We start from the raw sequence: 20,331 nt of genomic DNA on the forward strand, positions 1-20,331 counted from the left end.
GGCCCTCCACCTCTCTGTTCCTGTACGTCCAGTTGTCTGGTTACAATTACATGTCTGTTAGTCCACCCATTGTACAGTGCTATGGAATCTGATGATGCGATATAAATAATATAATAATAATAATAATAATGTGGTAAATGCTATAGGTGTATGTGGTGAGTGTGACAGATCCATCTGTACAGACTAAGATTGCTGGTTCGTCTGTTTGCCTTTATTTCGTTTGAATTCCTGTCCTTCGTGTGTTTCTCTAAATACCGATTGAAACTACCAAATGGACGGCCACCCAGGAGAGGAGTGTGCTGCTGGTTAACCTCTTGGCCCCAATTAGAACGCTGTGGTTAACCGCAGACACCTCTGGTCGTCGTTCCTATGCCGACCACGAGGCGGCGGCCATTTTGAAACACGAGAATGATCAGCGGTGTTCGTCGAGGATTCTGTGGAACTAAAAGCGGACACTTTGTCTACCGAACACCGCTGAAAACTACCGCCCGCCTTCTATTTCGTCAAGGCATACGAACACCGGTCCGTTCGGGAGTTTGCAACTTACGTATGGACTTCGCCCAGATAGCCGTCCCATGGAGTCAATCGTATACCGAAAGACTGACTCCATGGCGATTGAACTGTATACATTGGATCTGAGCGGTATTGGTAAAAATATGCACTCAGATCCAGGCTATCTGGGGATACGTTACACGAAACACATACATTCGGTATTTCCACATTTATGTATTTTAATGTATTTTTATTACTGTATTTAAAATGGCGATTTGCCTCTATCCCTGGAGATAATTAGGTTTCTTCCCAATTATCTCCAGGATAGAGAGGAGGGATTTATGTATGTATGGGGAGGCCTTACACCTAAGCCACTGCGATTGGCTACTGTCCAATAAATGTCCCAGTCTTCCATCTGGTCCCCTAGAGGAGTGTCCACCAGGTGGGAGACCTGCATAAATACCGGACAGGTAGCCCCCATTAAACAGAATCCTGTTTTACCCTCAAGACGGAGCTTGGTCTCGTTTGTGGGGGAATTATTACTTGGAAAGCGCATTTTGTCTATTTTAGCCGTGAAAGGGGTTCGGCTGATTTTATGTTCGTGAGTTACCGCATTCCCTTACACTTGGTTCGGGAGTTTGGCGGTCGGCTGTGTAAAGCCTGCATTTCTACAAAAAGGGGATTATCGGCTAAACGGCGGTTTCATCTATTTAAGCAGTGAGTGTCTTAACAGTGAGTGCTATAGGTGTAAGTGGTGAATGCTATAGGTTTATGGTGTGAATGCTATAGGTGTATGTAGTGAATGCTATAGGTGTATGGTGTGAATGCCACAATGGTGTGAATGCTATAGGTGCATGTGGTGAATGGGTGAAGGCTGTAGGTGTGTGTGGAGTTACTGCTGTAGGTGTATAGGATGAATTATATAGGTGTACGTGGTGAATGCTATAGGTGTATGGTGTGAATGCTATAGGTGTATAGTGTCAGCGGCGTACATACCGCGGTCGCAGCTGTGACCGGGTTTTTTGCCGCCATCATCTTCTGCTGCCCCGGCCCACGCAGCAAACCACCGGGGCCGCCGTCCAAGGTGTCCATCGGGTGGCCCATGCTGTCAGTGCTACCCGATGGATATGGATTGTCAGGGCCCACGGATCATGTTCGCACCGGGGCCCCATAGTTTGTGTGTACGCCACTGTATGGTGTGAGTGCTGTAGGTGTATTTGGTGAATGCTATATGTGTATGTGGTGAGTGCTATAGGTGTATGTGGTGAATGCTATAGGTGTATAGGGTGAGTGCTATAGGTATATGTTGTGAGTGATGTAGGTGTATTTGGTAAATGCTATAGGTGTATGAGGTGAGTGCTATAGGTGTATGTGGTGAATGCTATAGGTGTATGGTGTGAGTGCTATAGGTGTATGTGGTGAGTGCTATAGGTATTGCGATAGGTGTATGTGGTGAGTGTTATAGGTGTATGGTGTGAATGCTATAGGTATTGCTATAGGTGTATGTGGTGAGTGCTATAGGTGTATGGGTGAGTGCTAAAGGGGTATGTGTGAATGCTATAGGTATTGCTATAGGTGTATGTGGTGAGTGCTACAGGTGTATGGTGTGAATGATATAGGTATTGCTATAGGTGTATGTGGTGAGTGCTATAGGTGCATGTGGTGAGTGCTATAGGAGTATGGTGTGAATATTATAGGTATTGCTATAGGTGTATGTGGTGAGTATTATGGGTGTATGGTGTGAATGCTATAGGTGTATGTGGTGAGTGCTATAGGTGTATGGTGTGAATGCTATAGGTATTGCTATAGGTGTATGTGGTGAGTGCTATAGGTTTATGGTGTGAATGCTATAGGTATTGCTATAGGTGTATTTGGTGAGTGCTATAGGTGTACGTAGTGAAAGCTATAGGTGTAAGTTGTGAGTGCTGTAGGTGTATGTGGTGAATGCTATAGGTGTATGGGGTGAGTGCTATATGTGTATGTGGTGAATGCTATAGGTGTATGTGGTGAGTGCTGTAGGTGTATGTGGTGAGTGATATAGGTGTATGGGGTGAATGCTATAGGTGTATGTGGTGAGTGCTATAGGTGTATGGTGTGAATGCTATATGTGTATGTGGTGAGTGATATAGGTGTATGGGATGAATGCTATCGGTGTATGTGGTGAGTGCTATCGGTGTATGGTGGGAATGCTATAGGTGTATGTAGTGAGTGCTATAGGTGTATGGGATGAATGCTATAGGTGTATGTGGTGAGTGATATAGGTGTATGTGGTGAGTGCTATAAGTGTATGAGGTGAGTGCTATTGGTGTATGTGGTGAATGCTATAGGTGTATGTGGTGAGTGCTATAGGTGTATGTGGTAAATGCTATAGTTATTGCTATAGGTGTATGTGGTAAATGCTATAGGTGTATGTGTGAATGCTATAGGTGTATGTGGTGAATGCTATAGGTGTATGTGGTGAGTGCTATAGGTGTATGTGGTGAGTGCTATAGGTGTATGTGGTAAATGCTGTAGTTATTTCTATAGGTGTATGTGGTAAATGTTATAGGTGTATGGTGTGAATGATATAGGTGTATGTGGTGAATGCTATAGGTGAATGTGGTGAATGCTATAGGTGTATGTGGTAAATGCTATAGGTGTATGGCGTTAATGCTATAGGTGTATGGTGTGAATAGCTATAGGTGTATGTGGTGAGTGCTATAGGTGTATGTAGTGAATGCTATAGGTGTAAGTGGTGAGTGCTAAAGGTGTATGGTGTGAATACTATAGGTGTATGTGGTGAATGCTATAGGTGCATGTAGTGAATGCTATAGGTATTGCGATAGGTGTATGTGGTGAGTGCTATAGGTGTATGTGGTGAATGCTATAGGTGTATGGGTGAGTGCTATAGGTGTATGGTGTGAATGCTATAGGTATTGCTATAGGTGTATGTGGTGAGTGCTATAGGTGTATGGTGTGAATGCTATAGGTATTGCTATAGGTGTATGTGGTGAGTGCTATAGGTGTATGGTGTGAATATTATAGGTATTGCTATAGGTGTATGCGGTGAGTATTATGGGTGTATGGTGTGAATGCTATAGGTGTATGTGGTGAGTGCTATAGGTGTATGGTGTGAATGCTATATGTATTGCTATAGGTGTATGTGGTGAGTGCTATAGGTTTATGGTGTGAATGCTATAGGTATTGCTATAGGTGTATGTGGTAAATGCTATAGGTGTTTGGTGTGAATGCTATAGGTGTATGTGGTGAGTGCTATAGGTGTATGTGTTGAGTGCTATAGGTGTATGTGGTAAATGATATAGGTATTGCTATAGGTGTATGTGGTAAATGCTGTAGGTGTATGGTGTGAATGCTATAGGTTTATGTGGTGATTGCTATAGGTGTATGGGATGAATGCTATAGGTATATGGTGTGAATGCTATATGTTTATGAGGTGAGTGCTATAGGTGTATGTGAATGCTATAGGTGTATGTGGTGAGTGCTATAGGTGTGTGTGGTAAATGCTATATTTATTGCTATAGGTGTATGTGGTGAATGCTATAGGTGTATGTGGTAAATGCTATAGGTGTATGGTGTGAATGCTATATGTGTATGTTGTGAGTGCTATAGGTGTATGTGGTGATTGCTATAGGTGTATGTGGTGAGTGCTATAGGTGTATGCGGTGAATGCTATAGGTGTATGTGTGAATTCTTGTCAGGGTACCTGCGGTCTCTACCTCCGAAAGAGGTAGAGACTTAGCTGTTCCTCCATCCAGACGGCCTGATGGCTCCCTTCCCCACGGTCTATCCGGTCATGCAAGGCCGGCCGCGAGGGAGTGACTGCCTTTTACAGCATCTAGGCAGGAAGTTGTCATCAGGACACTCCTCCGGAACGACCTGTCACTCAATTGCTGCAGGACCAATCAGGACGTCTCGGAGGCGTGGTTACTGCTCTGAACAGGGTATTTAACAGAGCTTCGTTCATTAGCTCATTGCCCTGTCGTGGTTCTAGCTTTTTCTAGTCACTCAGTGCTTGTGTATTCTATTATCCCTTTTGGTTTTGACCCGGCTTGTTTACCTTACTCTGCTTATCTCTGTTACCCTTGATTCGGCTTGTCTCTCGCTTACCTGTCTTCTGTTACCCTCGACCTCGGCTTGTCTTTGACCATTCTATACTGTACTACTTACGTTAGTCCGGCCATTCTAAGGTCCGGTATACGTATCTGGCTACTGTTTGTACTCTGCGTGTTGGATCCCTGTCCCGATCCTGACAATTCTATAGGTGTATGTGGTGATTGCTATAGGTGTATGGGGTGAATGCTATAGGTGTATGTTGTGAGTGCTATAGGTGTGAATGCTATAGGTGTATGTGGTGAGTGCTATAGGTGTATGTGGTGAGTGCTATAGGTTTACGTAGTGAGTGCTATAGGTTTACGTAGTGAGTGCTATAGGTGTATGGGGTGAGTGCTATAGGTGTATGTGGTGAGTGCTCTAGTTATTGCTATAGGTGTATGTGGTAAATGCTATTGGTGTATGTGGTGAATGCTATAGGTGTATGGGGTGAGTGCTCTAGTTATTGCTATAGGTGTATGTGGTGAGTGCTATAGGTGTATGTGGTGAGTGCTATAGGTGTATGTGGTGAATGCTATAGGTGTATGTGGTGAGTGCTATAGGTGTATGGGATGAATGCTATAGGTGTATGTGATGAATGTTATAGGTGTATGGTGTGAATGCTATAGGTGTATGGGGTGAGTGTTATAGGTGTATGGTGTGAATGCTATAGGTGTATGTGGTGAGTGCTATAGGTGTATGGTGTGAATGCTATAGGTGTATGTGGTGAGTGCTATAGGTGTATGGTGTGAATGCTATAGGCATATGTGGTGAGTGCTATAGTTATTGCTATAGGTGTATGGTGTGAAGGCTATAACAGCATGGGGTTATGGTGATATATAATTACTCTGCTAAACATGTCAGGGTACCTCGGGAGATGGCAGTTGACTTGAAAATGAATTTCCAACAGGCATGGTGAGTAGCTTGTCTCCTAAAATGGATTTTAAATAAAACGCCATGGCCTCCTGCTGTTTGGGGGAGCAGTGATTTTCCAGCGACAGGATCAGTGGGTAGGGCGACACCTGAATCAATTCAAATGATAGAACAGCTTATTGCATCACCAGAAAGCAGAACATCCAGAGTATCACTTCATCAGAGAATGAAGAACTTTCTTAATATTATGGAATATAACAATCAAATACCACAGAGATCAAATTGCCAATAAAGCAATACATGGAAAACAAAGCTGTAAAATTAGAACATTCATTTCATTCAATTTAATTTAATATACATTTAAAATAAATACATAGCAATCTAGGTTAAAACATACTCAAGTCCATTGAGTTCAACTTTTAAAATACATCTTTTCACCTTGTTGACCCAAATGAAGGCAAAAAAAAGTATTTATGATATAGTAGTAGCCAATTAAGTCATGAATATGGAAAACTACAAAAACAGATTCATGCTTTGATCAACAAACTGTTCACATACATATTAATTGTATTCTAGAATATCCTGTTTTACCGAAAAAATAAAACATTCAGGTCAAATATCTACAGAGGTTGCTTCCGCTAATACCTTCCCTCAGCCACTCTGGAACCATCAAAATAAGCAGACATCCCTTTTCCCCCAGTAACTGGATGATACACAGGTCTGGGAGTAAACTCAACTAATTTTTAATGGGACATGGTACAGCCAAGATATACACAGACCCCCAGCAAAGGGTCTCCATCCAATTACACACAAACTCCTCCCCTGTGCCTGGGAGATAATTGAGTCAGGAACTGTACAAACTCAATTATCTCCCAGGTACAGAGAAGCATACAATTTTAAAACACCCCACAAACACATTTTATTATTCCAGAACCCCAAGTTACATCACAAAATAGCTGGGATCTGGGGGAGGTGTTGCGGCAAGGGTACATAATTCATTGTTGCACTATAGAATATTGTCATTTAATGTAATCTGTGTAGTGCATATGTGAACTTGCTGCCTGGTAGAGGTGTTATTGTCAATTTCAAAATGGGTTAGTTTGATTGTATGGGAGGTCAGAGATTACAACCTAAGTTCCTCTTTGAAGCTGGCATCCCAACGGAGCTATCCTGTAAGGTGTGAGAAGTTACACATAAGTGGCCTGGAAGTCTGGCTTCAGGATAAATTAACCCTCTCATTTGCCATATGTCTTGATTGCCTCTTAGATAATGAGTCCTTTGATATGAACAAGCCTTTTGTTCCAAAAGAGACATTAAAACGCATTTCTTCCAGTCTCAGTGACCTCTTGCCTTGACCCTATATATATTTGAATGGTGCTATTAATTCTAAAAAAAAAAAAAAAAAAAAGCTGTTCTTCCAGCCTTTCTTCATAAATAATGTTTTCCATCTGCCTTACTAGTTTTGTAGCTTGTCTCTGCAATTCTTTCTAGTTCTGCAATATCCTTCTTTAAAAGTGGGGCCTAAAATAGCACCATGTATTCATATTGGGCTTTTTACCATTGATTTACAAAGAAGCAAAATAATATTGTAATCAGGTGAATCCTAACCCCTTTTTATATACAAAACCACCTTACTAGCTTATGTAACGGCAGACCTTCATTGTATACTGTTGCATAGTTTGGGATCTATAATTATTCTCATGTTATCCCTAACTCAGCCCCATTTTAGGTATAAATGGCTTGTGGTTTCCTTACTCCAAACTGTATGACTTTACATTTATCTGTATTGAATTTAATCTGCCACTTACCTATCCGGCACCCCAATTTATCCATATCCCACTGTAGAGAAGTTATATTCTGTATTATCTCACCTAGTTTTATGTCATCTGCAAACACCGACACATGACTTTCAATGCCCTCTTCAAGATTATTTACAAACAGGTTAAAGAGTGGATCGTGGACAGAACCCCGAGACACTCAACTTATCACTATTGTCTAATTAGAAAATGTTCCGTTTATAGCTCCTCTCTGCAGCCTATCTTTAATCCAGAGTTCTATCAAGAACATGATTTTTCATCTAAACCAAATTATTTAAATTTTACTAGTAATTCTGTTTGATGAACTGGAGCAAAAGCCTGGAGCAAAATCTACGTAGCTCCCATCTACTGGTCCTGAGCAAAATCCAAGCAGATCACATATACTGGCCCTGAGCAAAATCCAAGTAGATCCTTAAAGGTGTGCATTCAATGTATTAGAGCAGCAGGAAATGCTAGCAGAATGCTTGGTTGTATAGGGAGAGGTATTAGCAGTAGAAATAGGGAAGTGCTCATGCCATTGTACAGAACACTGGTGAGACCTCACTTGGAGTATTGTACGCAGTACTGGAGACCGTATCTTCAGAAGGATATTGATACCTTAGAGAGAGTTCAGAGAAGGGCTACTAAACTGGTTCATGGATTGCAGGATAAAACTTACCAGGAAAGGTTAAAGGAACTTAACATGTATAGCTTGGAGGAAAGACGAGACAGGGGGGATATGATTTAAATACATAAAGGGAATCAACACAGTAAACTATAGGAGACTATATTTAAAAGAATGAAAACTACCACAACAAGAGGACATAGTCTTAAATTAGAGGGACAAAGGTTTAAAAATAATATCAGGAAGTATTACTTTACTGAGAGGGTAGTGGATGCATGGAATAGCCTTCCAGCTGAAGTGGTAGAGGTTAACACAGTGAGGGAGTTTAAGCATGCGTGGCATAGGCATAAGGCTATCCTAACTATATGATAAGCCCAGGGATTAATGAAAGTATTTAGAAAACTGGGCAGACTAGATGGGCCGAATGGTTCTTATCTGCCCTCACATTCTATGTTTTTATGATTCTATCCTATCTACTGGCCCTGAGAAAAATCCAATGCAAAATCCAATCAGATCACATCTACTGGCCCTGAGCAAACTCCAAGTAGATCCCATAAACTAGCCCTGAGCAAGTAGATCCCATCCTGGAAGACCCTGAGCTATATTTCTACTGACACTTCAGTAAGTTTGGCAAGACCTGTCTTCCATAAAAACATGTTGATTCCTAACAAAATATTTCCCAACCACAGAAGTTTAGCTCAGAGTACAGTAGTTTCCGGGTTGGTCTTTTGAACCCTTTTTAAATACAGACACCACATCTGCTTTTCTTTAATCACATAAATGGACAGAATACGAATTTACATTTGTCAAATGAAGACTGATATGTTAAACAACTGAAAATATCAAGTAACTAAAATAAGTATTTTATCTAATTATCGAAATCCAGTTTGTCTCAAAAACTAAATCAGAACTAAAGCAGATCCTTATTCGTTAAGCCAAATATTTCTGACTTAGTGATCCCTATCTATCTTTCTATCTATCATCATTTAATCGATCTATCTATTTCTATATATCTATTGTATATCTATGAATTATCTATCTATATCTATGTATCTATACTCATTTAATCTATCTGTCCGTCCTTCTATCATTTAATCTATCTTTCCGTCCGTCCTTCTATCTATCATTTAATCTATCTTTCCGTCCGTCCTTCTATCTATCATGTAATCTATCTTTCCGTCCATCCATCCTTCTATCTATCTATCTATCTAACTATCTGTGACGAAGTGCCCTTCGCCACTTGTGCCTGGAGAGGACTGATTTACAGCCTTTTGCCTTGTGACTATGGCCCCTGGGAAGTATTGCTATTTAAAAAGTCTGTTTGGGCTTATTGGATTTTGGGACACTTTTTCTGTGCCTCTTCCCCTCCCCCGTTTCCTGCCCATTGTTCTCCAGCAGGGCGTTGTCCCAGTGACACTGCCAGACCAGTTGAAACTGGCTACTTTGTCCCTCCTCAATCTCCCATCAGCCCTTGCTATTGTTTAACCCCATGGCGATTTGACTGTGTTCGTTGGATCTGAGCGCTGTTCGGCTATATCCAAGCTATCTGGGGATAGGTCAAATGTGGGGGTTCAGTGCTATAGAATATTAGTTATGTATTTAATGTGTTTTGTTGCAGTTGTAACTTGGTGATATTTTCTGTACCTGGAGATAATTGAGTTTACCACAGTTACATAAGCAAATTATCTCCAGGATAGAGGAGAAAATAGACCGACCGCACAGCCCAAATCTATGGAACTCTTTTGGGCAGGAAAGCCATGCTTGCGGTCGGTCAAATAGGACTTCCACCTAACTTTTAAACCACTGGAGGGAATGATTTTTGAGTATGTTTGTGTAACGGACCGTTTCAGCAGACAAGGGGTTAAAAGGCAGCTTCAGTAAAACACCAAACTCTCAAATTGAATACAAGTGAATGCACCAAACTCCAGAACTGCATAAAAGGGAATAAGGTAGAACTCCAAACTCCCGAACCGGAACCTCACGAATAGCTGCTAGCAGACGAACAGGAAAAGCTCCCAAGTGGCTTACACTCCTGGCAATCAGTCCCTATCAGCATACAGTGAATCCCCCCAAAGACGAGACAGAGCTCAGTGTTGAGGGTCAAGCAGTGGTCTGGTTTATTATGGGCTACCCGCCCAGTATTTATGCAGGTCTCTCACCTGGTGGACACTGCCCTAGGGGACCAGATGGAAGACTGTAACAATGGACAGACAAGTAGCATTTCAGGACATACAGTCACAACACTTCCCCACAATGCATCTTGGCTTCCTCTCCTCTGCCCTGGAGATAATTGAGAAGTAATTCAATTATCCCCCAGGACAAAGGCAAAACTCCATTACAGACGTGGGGACACAAAAATAGTAAAATACTTTAAAATACATAAAGTCACATTTTACACATAATACACAGACATTTCACATATCCCCAGATAGCTGGGATCTGAGCGCACAAAACTACCGAATAGCGCTCAGATCCTATACACACAGTTCAATTGCCATGGAGCCAAAGTCTTTAATTACACGAATGGGCTCCATGGCATAGCTATCTGGGTTAACACATTCACATCACCCAAAATACCGAAGGGACATATATTCATTAGATCGGTACGAAATAGAACCAGGCGGCGGATGGCTCAGCGGTGTTCGTGCAAGTAAGTGTCTGTTTTTAGATCCATGGTGTAAGCGCTGAACACCGCTGGCCGCTCGGGACTTTTAAAATGGCTGCCGCCATGTGTTCAGTAAACGAACAAAGACCACCCTGTATTCGTCAATTAAGCTGCGGTTAACCGCAGCTTCAGGGAGGTAAATTTGCGGCACACTCCAGCTCCCAGGTGGTCGCTCCTTCGGCAGTTTGGTCGGTAGATAAAATCTACCGAACACCCCGGCAGAAAGGCACGAATAACCCTTTCTGCAGGGAAAATAAAGTCTTTTAAAGTCTGGTCCATAGTCCAAAGGCAGCAGGCGGGCAACCAGGCTTCTCCAATGCAATGTGGCGAGATTGCTCTCGTCACAGTTTGTATATGGAGTATGCTGATTCAGAATATGTAATTTTTATAGAGATTGTATGTATATTTTGGAAGTTTTGAATATTGTATGAAACTGTATATTTTCTGCCTGTGATAATTAAGTTAACCCATTGTGTACAGTAATCATATCACAGGCAGAGGGGATGGTTTGTGTGTCCTAACTGGGAGTGTCTGACTGTATTGTAATGTTTTGATTGGTTGTTCCACAAGACCACGTAGGTGGTGACCTTGTGAGAAACGTTGCATATAAGACAATAAACCCTCAGACTTCTGAGATTCCTGCTTAACCCTCAATACAGGGCCTTGTCTCGTACTTGGGGGGGATAATCCGTGTGTTTTCCTATTCGGTGCTTAGGAGTATTCGGTAGCTGACCTTGTATTCGGGAAGGGAACATCTTTGGCGACGTTAACCCCTTCTATACCTTCTATATTCTAAAGCGCTATGGAATTTGTTGGCACTCTATAAATAGTAATAATAATAATATTAATAATAATTTTAACAATTTTAACTTACCAAAAAGGCGCATTTGTCTATAACATAGATGACCGTTTTAAAGAGGAGTTTGCTTGTTAATGTGTGTCCGTGATACACCATAGGTTCCCCGTCAGGTCCGTCCCAACAATCGATTTCCACGCAGCGGCATCCTTTCATCAGGGCGCTGTGAAATGGTTAATTAATTGATTACTGAATTATTCTGTTGTTTTCATTTTGGCATGATTCCGAATATCTTTGTTATAAATGCCTATATATGTGTTATATGTGTGTGCATGTGTGTGTGCATGTGTCTGGTGTGTGATGTGAGTATATATCTGGTGTGTATGTGGTATGTGGTCTGTGTGTGTGTGTGTGTACGTGTCTGGTGTGTGGTCTGTGTTTGTGTGTGTGTGCATGTGTCAGGTGTGTGATGTGAGTGTGTACATGTCTGGTGTTTGTGTGTTGCGTGGGGTGTTTGTGTGTGTGTGGTTGTGGTATTTGTGTGTGTATATGTAGTCTGTATGTGAATGTGTACATGGCTGGTGTGAATGTGTGGTTTCTGTGTGAGGGGTGTGTCAGTGTGTGTGTATGTGTAGTCTGTTTGTGAATGTGTACCTGTCTGGTGTGTGATGTCAGTGTGTATGTGGCTAGTGTGAATGTGTGGTTTCTGTGTGAGGGGTGTGTCTGTGTGTGTGCAGTGTGCGTCTGTGTAAATGCAAACAATTTTTATGGAACTACATATTTCTGATTGTTTTGCCTTTTTTGTATAGACTTGTTATAGGACTCAACTCCACAACGCTTGCTGTCCAGATAAATCACCAGACATTGAATGTCCCTGGGAACTTAACAATGTATATTCACCTACCTCAAATCCCCATAGATTGTAAGCTAAAATGAGCAGGGCCTTCTTCACCTCTAAATATTGTCCTTTTGTAATTGCATGGCACTGCGGAATATGTTGGTGCTGGTGACCAGAAAAAAGCCCACATGAAAATTGCACACAATAAAAACCACCACTGTCATAAATGCCCACACGTAGAAATGCCCACGTGGAAAAATGCACACGTGGAAAAATGCACACGCGGAGACATGCACATGTGGAAAATGCCAACATGGAAAATTGCCCAGAATGGAAATTGCCAGAACAGAAAAATGCCCACATGGAAAATTGCTCCATTTATTAAACATGAATAGGTATATTGGGGGTGGGTCCTGACAGCCAAGATGGCCGTACGTGCTTCCTGAGAGCTCCTGCACCAGCGGGTGAACAAAAGCGAATCCTGCAAAAACTACCCAAGATAGCGGTACACAAAGCCCCACAAACGGAGCAGGACTGCACAGGGAGCATACATATACCCGTCATGTATCACGGCAAACAATGGGCACACGGACTGGCCACGCGGCCTACATATGAGCGGTGATTGAGGCCTGGGGGAGACGGCCGACCCCCTGGCGCGATTCCCGACAAGCGAACGCTAACTACTGCGCTGCTACCCCCCCCCCCCTCTGGACCGGCAGGGGATATCCCGGTCCTCGCTGGGGACGGTTACCCCCACAAAGTGGACTTATCAAGCAAATAACATTGCACTCCACAGAGATAACGGCAGCGCAATCAAAATGGCGGCACTGGTGCACCCGACGCCATAAGGCACTCTCATTCAACCACCCAAGCACACCCAGGAGTTTTTTGCCCGGCTATACCACAGCCTATGTACAAAGCTCCACAACAAGGGCCAGTCCCTCTACCTTGCCATGAAAGCAGCAGCGGCATGAATTCGGCCGTCTACACGGCGGCGTCTATGCAGTAATGCACCACAGGCCTCTGGGCCGACCTCCAGCCGGAGACAGAGCCGGGAGGCAAAGTGGCGGGAAAGGAAGAAAAAGCCATCAGACACTGATACTCAGCCTCACACGCACCACAGCGAGACCACCAAGCCCTCTCACCACACAGCAGCGACGGAAACCGTCCACCAGCGAAAGACAACCCCACAGACGAAGACCCGAGCTCTCCAGAATCATGCCAGCGACAGACAACTGCGGAAAGCCTCTCCGAAACAAAGGGAGGATTGAGCCCTACAGCGGCACCTATCCCACCGTTGTCCTCGGCTCAACCGCCAAGCCCCCATCGCAGACCGACCGGAACGGGCCGCGCAGAGACTAAACGCAGGAATCGGCTGAGTGCTGATAAGGGGCCATCAAGCTGCATCTGCCTGAGCACGAGACAAAGAGCTTTGCGGCTGCTAGCTCCATACTATGAGACTCTCGTAAGCCAGCCAGATGAAGCACTTAAGTTAGTTGTTATACCCATATGTTGTTATGTCTTGTAGCTTAGCCGGGTCACAGTTTAGGATGTCTGCTATTTTTAAAAATTAAGCATGCTGGACATGTATTTGCAACATAGAACCTGTAGACTGGCTTAAAATGGAATTATTATCTCGTATGCAGGGGTTAGTGTTCAAAATTGAATAAAAGCCTGACCTCCCTCAGACAGACAACCAATGTTGATGTAATAATATGTTTTTACTTAGCAAACTAGCTTGCACAATACTCGCATGCCATATACCTTAATGTTGACCTAGGTCATCCTCCCAATGCGACCTTAAATGTTCAAATATAATGAAAATACCTCTACTCACTGACACTCTAGCAGGCAACACTCATACAGACGCAACCCACTTGTGATAAATGCCCTCATGCCTCCAAGTCCTGCTTAATTGATACCTTTTCACATGTACACTTCATGAATAAATATTGTTATCCCATGTCAGTAGAGAATGACAGAGAATTAATCATAGTTAAAAGTCAGCTACTGTAGCCTATTGGAGTTAATACTGCATGCTGTTAATTACAACCGTTCATAATGTCTCCCAGAGTTGTGCACTAGCGCATGGGCGTAGGAACCGGGGGGGATGGGGGGGACGCATCCCCCCCAGCAAATCATGCGGGGGGGACAGGTATGGGGAAATCCCCCCCAGCTCCGCCGGCCCCCCCTGATGCTGCAGCCGCCCGAGCGCTCTGCAGAGAGCCTCAGGCGACTGCAGCTTTGCCCGGGCTGGTGCGTCCATGAGAGCGCACCGCCCGGGCGCAGCATGAAGAGAGGAGCTGACAGGAGGGAAGCGCTCAGCGCTCCCTCCTGTCACTCCCTCACTGTAGCGTAGCCGAGCGCTGTATGATCCGCCGGTACAGGGAGCATCTGTCTCCTGTACCCGGCCGGACTAACAGGAAGTGCACACTGAGTGTGCACTTCCTGTTAGTCCGCCGGGTACAGGAAACAAAAGCTCCCTGTACCGGCGGACTATACAGCGCTCGGCCACGCTACATCATAGGTAGGGGAGGGAGGGAGAGAAAGAAACAGGAAGGGGGGAAGAGGGGGGGGGGGAAATAAAGAAACAGGGAGGGAGGGGAAATAAAGAAACAGGGAGGGAGGGAGGAAGGGGAAATAAAGAAACAGGGAGGGGAGGGGGGGGAAATAAAGAAACAGGGAGGGGGGGGAATAAAGAAACAGGGAGGGAGGGAGGGAGGGGGGAGGGGGGGAATAAAGAAACAGGGAGGGAGGGAGGGGAAATAAAGAAACAGGGAGGGAGGGAGGAAGGGGAAATAAAGAAACAGGGAGGGAGGGAGGGGAAATAAAGAAACAGGGAGGGAGGGAGGAAGGGGAAATAAAGAAACAGGGAGGGAGGGAGGAAGGGGAAATAAAGAAACAGGGAGGGAGGGGAAATAAAGAAACAGGGAGGGAGGGAGGGGAAATAAAGAAACAGGGAGGGGGGGAAAGAAGCAGGGAGGGGGGGAAAGAAGCAGGGAGGGGGGGGAGAAAGAAGCAGGGGGGGGGAGAAAGAAGCAGGGGGGGGGGAGAAAGAAGCAGGGAGGGGGGGGAGAAAGAAGCAGGGAGGGGGGGGAGAAAGAAGCAGGGAGGGGGGGGGAGAAAGAAGCAGGGAGGGGGGGGGAGAAAGAAGCAGGGAGGGGGGGGGAGAAAGAAGCAGGGAGGGGGGGGGAGAAAGAAGCAGGGAGGGGGGGGGAGAAAGAAGCAGGGAGGGGGGGGAGAAAGAAGCAGGGAGGGGGGGGAGAAAGAAGCAGGGAGGGAGGGGGGGAGAAAGAGTGACAAGGGAGGGAGAGAGATTGACATCCACCACACACACACACACACACACACAATCACACAATCATACCACCCTTACACACACAGAAACACACAATTCATCCTTACACACACTCAATGCACCCCGTGCACACACACACACACACTCACACAATCACGCAACCTTACACACTCAATGCACCCCGTACATACACTCAATGCACCCCTTACAGACGCACACACTGCATCCCGTACATACACAGAATCACACCTTGCAGCCCTTACACATACAAACACAGATTCACACAATGCATTCCTTACACACATATCAGGACATCCCCTACACACTCCACCCCCTGTGAACAAACTCATTGGTGGAACATGAAGGTGGACCCTGGAATCCAGACCTTGAGCTGTGTAAAGGGCCCCCAAAAAATGGAGCTGCTTCCCGTTCTCACAGAACATTGATTTTTGTGACCACAGTTACAAACAGCCTCCAGAGAGCCTGTTCTACACCAGACCAGTGGAGCCAGACTGCAGCTAGAGCCCATCATCCTCATCTGGTTGTAAGTAGGCAATCTAGCATATTATTCGTTGCACTAATCTCTAATTTACCTCACATTAAAGAAACACTATAGTCCCCAGAACCACTGCAGCTTAGTGTAGTGGTTCTGGTGTCTATAGCCTGTCCCTGCAGGCCTTTTAATGTAAACACGGCGGCACTCCAGCACTGGCGTTAGTTAACATGGCAGAAAAATAATTGGAAAGGGTTAGGGGGGCTACTAATAAGGATAGGGGGAGAGGGGTAGGTAGAAAAATAATTGGAAGGGTTTAGGGGGGCTACTAATATGGATGGGAGGAGGGGGTAGGTAGAAAAATTATTGGAAGGGGTTAGGGGAGTACTAATATGAATGGAAGAGGTAGGGTGGGTTCTAATATGCATGGAAGGGGTTAGGGGGTTAATATGCATGGAAGTGGTTAGGGGGGTACTAATATGCATGGAAGAGGTAGGGGGTTAATGTGCGTGGAAGGGGTAGGTGGGGCTCTTTTGTGCATGGAAGGGGTAGGGGTGGTTCTAATATTCATAGGAAGGGTAGGGGTGGTTCTAATCAGGAGGATCCCGGCGCTGTATCCGGGTAAGTAAAACCCCTTCCCTGTGGTGACCCTTTAATGTTGTTATTATTTAATCATTTATATAGCGACTGCAAATTCCGTAGCGCTGTACAATGGGATAAACAACTCCTAGTTTACGGAATAAGAATATACCCGGCGAGTAAAAATGCTATCCCCCCCAGATTTTTTGGGGTTCCTACGCCCATGCACTAGCGCAGTTAATTAAGCATAGGTAAACGCTGCTCACTTTACTTACCCAGACGACACATTTTTTAGAGATACCAGACATATGTGAAATACATGTTTTCACCATGATCATCCTCTCTATAAGCAGCATAACAATGTACATAATTGGGTTAGCGCAACTAACATAACCAGCCGAGTAGCATGTTATTATATCTTTTGTTCTGCGATTATAAACATTATAATATTTGTATACCTACTAACGTTGACGTAAACCTGATAACACACCAATATTTTTTTTTTTTTTGACAATCTTTATTTTCGGTTTTCATAGCGAGATACATAATAACAATATCAAGTAACATTATTACGAAATTACATTTCGACAAGCATATAACAGGTATTCATATGTTAACCCAAGGTAGACAATTTTAGATGTTAAGCGTGTTAATGCGCACAGTATTCTCAACTGCTATAATTAGTTGAATAAACCCTAGTAAATTAGGGGCGGTAGGGTGTTGTTGAACACTTGTGGAAACCTACTGTAAAACATACATGGCTATCTAGTTTCCTGTTAGCAGTTTAGTGTAACAAATTTATACCCCTACATTGCTACGTGTAACTTCATTCTGTCTTACTTCATCTCAACTTTTCGTCCTGCCCCTCCTATTCCCCCCCGCATCATGGCAGTCTTGCCAATCGTTAGTAGCCATTCCAGAGGGAAGGAGGAGGGGGAGAGAGGGGGGGAGGGTGTGGTGGGCAGGGTTGTGGGCCTCCGGCCCCCCGCCCCGGCAACCGATACGTGCCACAGCCAGGGTGTCCAGATACGGGTACATTTCTCCTGTCTATCCTGCAAGGCTGCCGTAAGGGATTCCATAGTGTAAATTTCTCCCACCCTATCCATTCACTGCCGGAGCGTGGGCGCATCCCGCTGTTTCCACATCGTGGGGATCAGTGAGGTGGCTGCTGTCAGTAAGTGTTTTAGCAGGGACTTTTTATAGGCTGCGAGCGACATGTCTGTGTGGTGTAGAAGCATGGAGAGGGGTTGGAACGGCAGGGTAACATCCATTATCTGTTGGATGGAGTCTCTGACCATTGTCCAGAAGGGGGTAATATCGGGGCAGCTCCACCAGATGTGGAGGGAGGAGCCGTCTGTAGCTCCGCATCTCCAACAGTCTCCGGGTATCTCTGCGTCCATATGGTGCAGAGTGTCTGGTGTTCTGTACCAATGCGTAAGGATCTTAAAGTTCGTCTCTTGGAATTTGGAGCTGATGGAGCATTTATGAGATAGTGTAAAGATCTTTTCCCACTCCTGTTCTGTGAGTGTGGTCCCCGTGTCCCTTTCCCATCTGGTTACATATCTCGGGTGTGACAGGTTTTCACTAGTGAGGAGATATGCATATAGCCTGGAGACCCCCTTATCTGGGTGAGACCGAGTTGTGCAAAGTGTTTCAAACTGTGTGGTGGCTCTGTGTAAGCACCGTTTGGCTGGAACGGTCTTGTAGTATGATTGAATTTGTAGGTAATGGAAGTTGTCTAGTCCCGTGGGTACCTTGTCCCCTAGGATATCCGCCAGAGGCTTAAGTCGGTTCCCTTGTGTGAGATGGTGAAAGCTGAGCCAGTCGGTATAGGTGTATGCGCTGAGGTCTGTGGGCGTTAGTCCCCCTCCCACCCTAGGGTTGTGCGTTAAGGGTGTGAGAGGGCTGTCTGTAGTCGTGAGTTGGTGTGAGTATCGCAGTGTGCACCAGATTTGCAGTGTGGCGTCTATCAGTGGGTTGCCAGTTCGCAGGGATCCTAGCGTTAGAGAGCTTAGCCAGAGATGAGAGGGCAGCGTGCCGCCCGCCTGCACGAGTTCCATGGGGACCCACAGTTTGGTGGTTGGGCGTGCGTGCCAGTCAACTAACCTGAGTAGGTGGGCTGCGTGATAATGAAGGGAGCCCAGCGCCTCCTCTGGTTTTTGGGCGTTCTAGTATCGCCTTGCTCACCCTGCTCGTTTTCCTGTTCCACACGAAGTGGCGTACCGCTGATGAGATCGTTCGGAAAAAGGTTTGTGGTAGTGAGATGGGGACCGCTTGGAACAAAAATAGCAGACGAGGTAGCACATTCATTTTAACGGCATTTATCCGGCCGAACCAGGAGACATAGAGACCCCTCCAGCGCTGGAGGTCGTTCTGTAGGACCGAAAGGATGGGGAGGAAGTTCAACTGGTATAGGAGGTTCAGATTAGTGGGTAGCCAGATCCCGAGGAGTTTTAGTTTATCGGTGCACCATGAAAAACTGAATTGTGAGTATAGGTGTGCGGTTCCCTCGGCTGTGAGTGAGATCGGTAGGGCCTCTGATTTAGTCATGTTCAGCTTGAGATTGGAGATGTCTCCAAACTCCCGGAAGGCCTGCAGGAGGTTGGGGAACGACACTATGGGGTTGTCTATGAAAAACAGCATGTCGTTCGCGTAAGCAGCCACCTTATGCTCCACGCAGTGCAGGCTGTACCCCGTAATACCCCTGTCCCGTCTGACCGCCTCCAGGAAGGGTTCCAGGGTGAGGGCAAACAGGAGGGGGGACAGGGGACAGCCCTGTCTGGTGCCATTGCGTATGGAGAACGGGGCTGAGAGCGCTCCGTTGATCCGGATACGGGCTGTGGGGGTAGTGTATAAAGCCAGGATCCAGGAGCGGATATTGGGTCCGAATTGCATATGATGGAGGGTGGTTTCGAGGTACTTCCAGTCCACCCGGTCGAAGGCCTTCTCGCCGTCCGTGGAGACCAGAACCAGATTTTTGTTGGTCGACCGGGCAGAGTGGATCAAATTGAGTACTGGGGCATGGTCCGAATCATGTTGTATCCCAATATTGGATGTGAGGAGTGTCAGGGTACCTGTGGTCTCTACCTCTGAAAGAGGTAGAGACTTAGCTGTTCCTCCATCCAGACGGTCTGATGGCTCCCTTCCCCGTGATCTATCCGGTCATGCTAGGCCGGCCGCGAGGGAGTGACTGCCTTTTACAGCATCTAGGCAGGAAGTAGTCATCAGGACACTCCCCCGGAACAACCTGTCAGTCAATGGCTGCAGGACCAATCAGGACGTCTTGGAGGCGTGGTTACTGCTCTGAACAGGGTATTTAACAGAGCTTCTTTCATTAGCTCATTGCCCTGTCGTGGTTCTAGCTTGTTCTAGTCACTCAGTGCTTGTGTATTCTATTATCCCTTTTGGTTTTGACCCGGCTTGTTTACCTTACTCTGCTTATCTCTGTTACCCTTGATTCGGCTTGTCTCTCGCTTACCTGTCTTCTGTTACCCTCGACCTCGGCTTGTCTTTGACCATTCTATACTGTACTACTTACGTTAGTCCGGCCATTCTAAGGTCCGGTATACGTATCTGGCTACTGTTTGTACTCTGCGTGTTGGATCCCTGTCCCGATCCTGACAAGGAGGAAGGGGAGGTATTCTTGGGCGAGGAAGATGTAGTCTATCCGGCTATATCTATTGTGTACCGCGGAATAGCATGTGTAGTCTTAGTGTAGTAGTTTAGTTTCCAGCAGTCGACCAGACCAGATTTGCCCAATGCTTGTTTGGCTTGCCTTATACAATGT

The 20,331-nt window shown here is 45.4% G+C and overlaps 1 protein-coding gene across 1 annotated transcript in view; it reads right to left on the reverse strand.

Annotated features, from left to right (window-relative positions):
• The window catches only part of PLCZ1 (phospholipase C zeta 1), a 150,016-nt gene that overhangs the window by 112,442 nt on the left and 17,243 nt on the right, over positions 1 to 20,331 (reverse strand). Inside the window, exons 4-5 of the mRNA XM_063445028.1 lie at positions 11,415 to 11,559; positions 5,451 to 5,603 (exon numbers count right to left, since the gene is read on the reverse strand). Coding sequence (XP_063301098.1) covers positions 5,451 to 5,603; positions 11,415 to 11,559 — 298 coding nt within the window. The remainder of the gene's footprint in view (positions 1 to 5,450; positions 5,604 to 11,414; positions 11,560 to 20,331) is intronic.

The sequence above is a fragment of the Pelobates fuscus genome, chromosome 3 (assembly GCF_036172605.1).
Source record: "Pelobates fuscus isolate aPelFus1 chromosome 3, aPelFus1.pri, whole genome shotgun sequence".
NCBI classification, from domain to species: Eukaryota; Metazoa; Chordata; class Amphibia; order Anura; family Pelobatidae; genus Pelobates; species Pelobates fuscus.